Source organism: Chenopodium album, chromosome 16 (genome assembly GCF_948465745.1).
Source record: "Chenopodium album chromosome 16, dcCheAlbu1.1, whole genome shotgun sequence".
Classification (NCBI taxonomy): domain Eukaryota; kingdom Viridiplantae; phylum Streptophyta; class Magnoliopsida; order Caryophyllales; family Amaranthaceae; genus Chenopodium; species Chenopodium album.
In genome coordinates this window covers 40,004,844-40,012,378 of record NC_137849.1, presented here as the reverse complement: position 1 = coordinate 40,012,378, position 7,535 = coordinate 40,004,844, and the positions used below count along the sequence as shown (strand labels likewise).

Sequence of the window (7,535 nt, the reverse complement as noted above, 5' to 3'; positions counted from 1 at the left end):
AGGACGCATACCTGACTATGGTATTGATGGTAAATCAGGAGCTAGAGGAGCCTTGAATACGGGCAAGATTAGATCCCTGCTATTGGAAGATACCAGAGGTTTGTGTAATCTGCAACCACTGTCTCAATTATTTGATCATTTCTCTACAATTGGAGACTTAAATTTTATAACAAATATTGTTCATGCAGTCACTCCCTAACCTGTTGCTTGGGGAACTCTTGATCAAAGCCAACCAAAGGAAGATATCATAGGTTTTCAATCTGACTTCCTATATGTCTCTTCAACTTGGGACTTCGATTTTTTAAACCTTTACTTTCGACGCAATCATTCTACAAGCTTGGGGAATTCCCGAATATGCTAAATATGAGTCATATTAATGAAGCAACCACAAGGTTTTTAAAAGCTCCTACCATTCTACATTTCTCTTTATTGAACTCAATTGGAGACTGCAATTTAAGATTTAATTATATATGTTGATGCAGTCACTATAGACCTCTGATTATCCTATAGATGAAGGTCGTGCCATGGAGGAAAATATCACAGGTTTTTGTTCATTCCTTGTTATCTCCAATTCTATTGGCTAAAGTGGTCTTGGCCTAATATAAGGTCCTAGATTTAAAATGTGTAAATCCTTAAGAACATCTCCTTTTCGTGTACAATATTTATATTTGTTGTGAAAGAAATGAACCTCTAGCCCTTTATTCAACTTCACCATGGACTTAAGCCAATAGTTTAGGATGGCAAGGTTGTGTCTGTAGAGAGGTTAAGATTGCAAGCAAGGAGATGATTTCGAGTGGGTGTTAGGGAGTGCAAGTTCTACAGAAGAACTGTAAACTCTTATTTGTAAAAAACGTTTATTAGCCATTTCAGGATTGTATTCACTTATATTAGTGGCTTAATGTATTTGATATTTCTTACAAGGAAGTTTCATTTTTGTGTTGTTATTTCTCAATATTCAAATGTTTTGCTGGTATTGGCTCATACTCAATCTTTTAAAGAAAAGTCATTTTTTAGTATTGTACACTATTTTAGAGATGTTCAAAACACTCAACAACATTAGTATTTCATGCTTAAATGTATGTTGAACGTCTTTTTATCACTTGTGACATAAACAACATTACGATCTTGCTATATACAGAGTAGTTACAACAAAAAACCATGCTAACAGCCATAAAACATTACGCCAACTACAAAAATCCTTCTAAAAGAACTAGCTGTATCGCGCGCATCGCGCGCGTTGGCCCCCCTAGTATATAGAAGTCTTTTTTTCTGATGTTTAAACTTGAAAAATACATCAAGCACAATAGTCTAAACACATTCTCTGTTGGGCATAAGACCATAAGTTATATTGACTCAAACCTTCCACTCAAAAGTGTCTTTGTGTGGAAGTGGTATGTTAACCTTAGGGTTCATACCGACGAATACAATTGAGCACCTTGGTTGCACCGAAAATTCGTTTCAAGTCACCGATCGATATTGTTCCATTGTTTGTTAGGTCATCTTTTTTTATCTTACTTAAATATTTTAATACTGTTTGTACTAGACTGCTTCTTTTATTTACAACAAATGTAACTAAATTAATCTATATTTTTATATTATTACATAATTTTTATTATAAAACCTCATTTATAATATACATACAATATAAACTAGTTTCTATCATAAACCTAGGCATGGTACTCTAATAGTTAAAAATGATGATGTGTCTTGTATTTGCATTATTAGGTATATAAACTTTAGTCTTCTTCTATTTTCCCCTCTTTCATTGCTCTCTTGATATATTAAATTTCTCAGACTCTCGCTCTGCTTCCCTCTATTTTCTCTCAATTTTTTTAATTGATTTGTGCATTCAATCAATCTTTCCTTAGCTTGTAACATGATATGCAAAAATAATACAACATGTGAACCAAAATGATACTGTATGATATGTAAATCAAAATAACATAGTATATGTTTGGGCCAAGTCCATTGTCCTAAGCCCATTGACTTGAAATTACGAAAATACCCTTCCATGGCCCAGCCCATCGTTAGTCAGAACAAAGTACGGATTTACCCCTAATCTGTCCAACTAAGTACAACTTCTGCCACCTGAAAATACATCTATAAATACCTCTCCAATCATTAGTGATGGTAACTTTTTCTAATTCTCTAACCTTCTCTCTCTATATTCTCTCTCTGCTTTCTCTCTCTAGAAAATACGTTTGCTGATTTAAGCATTGGAGGGGATTTCCCGGGTCGCACCCCCGGGGTAGTTAACCTTCTCTCTCTTTTGCAGGCCTAGCTCTCAGACAAGCCAGACGTAGCCGAAGGACATTTAGACACACGTTGGATTTAGGACCTCTTGATATCATTACCCTAACACCGAGGAGAATTCTGTTTCCAGAAACAGGTGGCGCCGTCTGTGGGGAAAACTAACAAAAAGTCATGGTAAACACTAGGCGTCCCCGCAGCACATATCAAGATGCTACTAGACAAGCTCCAATCCTCTCGGCTAGGCATGCCCATATAGTCGAGGAGATAGAGCCCCAAGCTCGTAGTGACCCTGCTGGAGAGGTGAATAGCCCCCAGGTAGTCACCCGCCGAGACTTGGATCAGATGGCGGCCCAGATCAACAGAAACCTTAAAGAAAGCCTGAGGGCGCTTGTCAACCAGGGTGTGGGGCAAAGCAGGCAGGGAAACGCTCCACAGCCTAACCCACCGCTTCACGTGTCCCATCTCCGTCAAGCCTCCTCTCGACCTCAACATCAGGAATCCCGTCGCTCTCAACCACATCAGTCCCCCAACCCCCAGCGGGAGACAGGGCAGCCAAACCGACCAAGAGATGCTAGAGAGATAATCAATGACCGAAGGCTGAGGGAAGGAACTCTAGACGCTCGAGAGATAATCAACTCCAGACGGGAGAGCTCCAAGGAAGAGGATGATTCCCCCCAGAGAGGTCGAACTAGAGTTCACTCTCGGCGTGGATCAACAAGGCATAGGGATAACATGATCCACTCAGCCACCTCTAGGCCCAGGAGGAGGTCTGCTCAGCCCACTCGTTCAGCAAGCAGAAGTCTCGAGCGTCCTTCCTCCCCCAGGCAAGGGAGGCTTGGGATCGTCAAGAATATCACCCCCTTTAGCCAGGAGATAATGAATACCCCTATTCCTCCTAAGGTTAAAATCCCTACGTTGGACCCTTATGATGGAAAGACAGACCCGACGGACCATCTGAACGCTTACAAGGCACAGATGAGAGTCCAGACCGGGTGTGAAGCCTCATGGTGTAGGTTCTTCCCCACTACACTCAAAGGTATAGCTCAGACATGGTTCAACAACCTTACCCCAGGGAGCATAAGAACATTTGACATGATGGCTACCCAATTCAGAAAGCACTTCATTGCCGGGAGTAGGCAAACAAAGACTAGCGTTCACCTAATGACGGTGAAGCAGGGAGAGAACGAAAGTCTGAAGGACTATATTAAAAGGTTTAACACCGAGTCCCAGCTCATCCCCGACCTCCAAGATAATGTTGCTTTTACAGCTCTTCTCTTCGGGCTCAAGTCCAACAAGCTGAAGTTTGAGCTCGTGCATGACAAAGTAAGTACCTTCTCTGAAGCCATGGAAAGAGTTGAAAGAATCATCGAGGCAAGTGAGGTGTACAAGGCACCCGTGGCAAACAATAAGGGGAAGAGGAAGCAAGAAGATAACTACCATGAGAACAAGAACAGAAGGCCGAGGAGGGCTGAGAGCAATGATAAAGGACTCAAGTACAATGCTGATAGGCGTGAAATCTATTTGGACATAAAGAACAAAGCTATCCTCCCCAAGCCCAACCCAATGAACACGCCGATAGAGCAGAGGAACAAGAAGCTCTGGTGTGAATATCATAGAGAGTGTGGTCACACCACCCGGAACTGCAGAGAACTCAAGAAAGCCCTGGATAAGCTAGCAGAAGAGGGAAAGCTTAATCGATATCTCAAATCCCCCCCCGAAGGATAAGCAAAGGAGCAAGGCTTCTAAGGTTGTGCAGGAAGCTCACAGCTCAGCTGACACCAACATGAGCATCAATGTCATAGCCGGAGGGTTTGCCTCCGGGGGTTTGTCTAATAGGGCACGCAAGAGTCATTTGCGGTCGCTTGAAGAACCTATCTACGATATTGGCACTCCATCATCCCCCCCGAAAGACCCTCTCATGGTGTTCGGCGATAACAACGCCAAGAAGATTCAAAGGCCCCATGATGACCCTCTAGTGATTCATATGAAGGTGGCCAACGCTAATGTCAAGAAGATCTTGGTGGATAGCGGGAGTTCAGCCGACATTATTACTTGGAAGTGCATTGAACAAATGCGTTTTCGCAGGGGAGACCTCACACCCCTGGAAAAGCCATTAGTTGGCTTTGGGGGGCAGCATGTTTACCCCCTAGGGACGGTCAAAATACCTGTCCGTTTGGGAGAAAAGAAGAAAGGGAGGAGCTTGGTACATACGTTCTTAGTAGTAGATACCCCCCTGCCATACAACATGATTATTGGCCGTCCACTACTCAACAGGGTCAAGGCCGCAATCTCAACCTATCACTTGCTCCTTTAATTCGAGACCGATGAGGGCTCGGTGCGGAAGATATATGGTGATCAGTTTGAGGGGAGAAAATGCTATGTAGATAGCTTGATGCAACCCGGGAACTCAGTCAATCAGGAAGATAAGGGGGCCAAGCGGAAGGCAATGGATGTTGATGAGCCCCAACTCCCCATAATGAACATCTACATGGCTGAGAACCCTAAGCAATACGGTAGGCCTCGGCCTATTGAGGAGGATGAAAATATTACCTTTGGGGGATGACCCCGCTCGGACTGTGAGGGTGGGAAAGAACCTGGACCCCCAGCTCAAGGAAAAAATCATTCAAGTACTCAGAGAATTCAAAGACATCTTCACTTTTACAGCAGATGAAATGCCGGGCATAGACCCCGAGGTGATGACTCACGAGCTGAATATCAAGTAGGGCTACAAGCCCGTCAAGCAGAAACTCCGACACGCTGGGCAGGAGAGAAACAAAGCTGCGGCCGCTGAGGTCAAAAAGCTTCTCGAAGCGGGTTTCATTCGAGAATGTCAATACACTGAATGGCTATCCAATGTCGTGCTTGTTAGGAAGCCAAATGGCTCATGGCGTATGTGTGTAGACTTCACAGATTTGAACAAGGCATGCCCGAAGGACGACCATCCTTTGCCCAAGATTGATAGGTTGGTGGATTCGACCGCTGGTCACGTCCTTCTAAGCTTCATGGATGCCAATGCGGGGTATCATCAGATACCCATGTCGGAGAAAGACCAAGCCCACACGGCCTTCATCACTAGCCAGGGGGTGTACTGCTATAACGTGATGCCATTCGGCCTGAAGAACGCCAGGGCTACATACCAACGACTGATGAATAAAATCTTTGAAGGACAGTTAGGCCGGAACGTTGAGGCCTATGTTGATGATATGATTGTTAAAAGCAAGGAAAGCCCTGACCATGTAGCAGACCTAAGGGAAACATTCACCACCCTTAGGAAATATAAAATAAAGCTTAATCCCAGCAAGTGCGTCTTCGGGGTATAGGGTGGAAAGTGTCTGGGCTTCATGGTTGATCAGCGTGGCATTGATGCCAACCCGGACAAAATCCAAGCCATTCTTGATATGGAATCCCCCAGGAATGTGAAAGAAGTGCAACGCCTTACAGGTTGCCTAGCTGCTCTGGGACGATTCCTATCCCGGTCAGCTGATAAAAGTTTATCCTTTTTCAAGGCGCTCAAGAGACCCAAGTTCTTGTGGGATGAGGAGGCTGAGAAAGCCTTTCAGCAATTAAAAGAGCATTTGATGAACACCCCGAAACTTGTTAGCCCCCTCCCCGGGGAAACATTATTCGTATACTTGTCCATATCAGACTATGCCCTCAGTGCGGTCCTTGTCATTGAGAGAGAAGAAGGCCAAATACCTGTCTACTTTGTCAGCCATGCCCTAAAGGGGGATGAAACACGGTACACCCTCATTGAGAAGGTGGTGTACGCTTTAGTAATGGCTAGTAGGAAGTTAAAGCCATACTTTCAAGCACACCCGATCAAAGTTCTTACCAGCCAGCCAATCAAGAAAGTGTTAGAGAGCAAGAACCATTCCTCTCGAATGACTGATTGGTCAGATCAATTGGCTGACTTTGGAATTGAATTTGAGCCCCGGAAGGCCATCAAAGCCCAAGCCCTGGCTGACTTCATAGCTAAATGTGCTCACAGGCCTACCCCAATAGACACCTCCACCCCCTGGGCTCTTTACGTGGATGGGTCGTCTAGTAAAGCTGGAAGTGGGGCTGGGCTGGTAATCACTTCCTCGGAGGGAGAAAAATTTGAATATGCTGTCAAGTTTGCCTTCCATGCTTCCAACAATGAGGCTGAGTATGAAGCACTCATCTTGGGGCTAAACTTATGCCAATACATGAAAATCAAGTCAATTCAAGTATGCTCAGACTCACAGCTCATAGTGGGGCAAATGACAAAAGAATTTGAAGTGAAAGAGGAAAACATGAAAGCCTATTTTGAGAAGGCTGAAAGCCTAAAAAAATCATTTGACAATTTTGAGATCAAGCACATTCCCCGGTCAGAAAATCAGCAAGCTGATGCTCTTGCCCGACTAGCAAGCTCAGCTGAGGGGATAACCCCCCGAAGCATCATGTGGGAAGTCCTAGAGAAACAAAGTACTCTAAGGCCCACCATCATGAAAATTGATAGAGGCGAGACTTGGATGGAAAAAATCATTCTCAGCTTGAAGGGGGAGCTACCTGAGAATACCCCCGACTCCAAGACGATTAAAAATCGGGCTGAATGGTTCTTACTTCACGATGGAACCCTCTATAAAAAGTCTTTCACACACCCGTTGCTGAAGTGTATAACCCCGGAAGAGGGGAATTATGTACTTAGAGAGATCCACGAAGGGGCATGTGGCAGCCACCAAGGCGGGAGAACTATAGCCGGAAAGGCGCTGAGAGCTGGATTCTATTGGCCCACCCTGAGGAATGACGCCATGAAGATTGTCAAGAGATGTGAGAAATGCCAAATGTTCGCAGATATGCCTCATGTCCCGACAAATGCCCTCGCAAGTATTCAGTCGGTCTTACCCTTTGATCGTTGGGGCATGGACATCCTAGGGCCATTTCCCGTGGCCTCAGGGCAAAGGAAGTTCCTGATAGTACCAGTGGATTATTTCACTAAGTGGGTGGAGGCCGAGCTAGTAGCAACAATCACCGACAAACAAGTCCAAAAATTCATCTGGAGGAATATCATTACCTGCTTCGGGGTACCCCGTATTTTGATCTCAGACAATGGCCGACAATTCAATAGCGGTCCAACTAGGGAATATTGCGGGCGTTTCGGGATCAAGACAAGGTTTTCTGCTGTATGCCGACCCCAGACAAACAGCCAAGCGGAGGCAGCCAACAAGACCATATTAAAGGGGTTGAAAACTATGTTAGAAGGAACAAAAGGGTCTTTGGCAGATGACTTGCCTGGTATCTTATGGTCTATTCGTACCACC

At 44.6% G+C, this 7,535-nt stretch overlaps 1 protein-coding gene across 1 annotated transcript; it reads left to right on the top strand.

The window, feature by feature from the left end:
- Positions 1 to 4,036: 4,036 nt before the first annotated feature.
- Positions 4,037 to 5,573, top strand: LOC145584289 (uncharacterized). The gene is made up of 4 exons (XM_081641162.1): positions 4,037 to 4,456; positions 4,574 to 4,766; positions 4,921 to 4,972; positions 5,123 to 5,573. Exons 1-4 carry the CDS (start codon positions 4,037 to 4,039, stop codon positions 5,571 to 5,573), a joined length of 1,116 nt encoding a protein of 371 aa, XP_081497288.1.
- The last annotated feature ends 1,962 nt before the right edge of the window (positions 5,574 to 7,535 follow it).

What these genes read in the sequence shown, in the direction of transcription:
- LOC145584289 (XM_081641162.1), top strand. Translation starts at nt 4,037, where the DNA reads ATGAGCATCAATGTCATAGCCGGAGGGTTTGCCTCCGGGGGTTTGTCT. An exon ending in AGAAGAAAGGGAGGAGCTTG is followed by an intron (nt 4,457 to 4,573) that starts GTACATACGTTC and finishes CTTTAATTCGAG; the next exon opens with ACCGATGAGGGCTCGGTGCG. An exon ending in ACTCACGAGCTGAATATCAA is followed by an intron (nt 4,973 to 5,122) that starts GTAGGGCTACAA and finishes CGTGCTTGTTAG; the next exon opens with GAAGCCAAATGGCTCATGGC.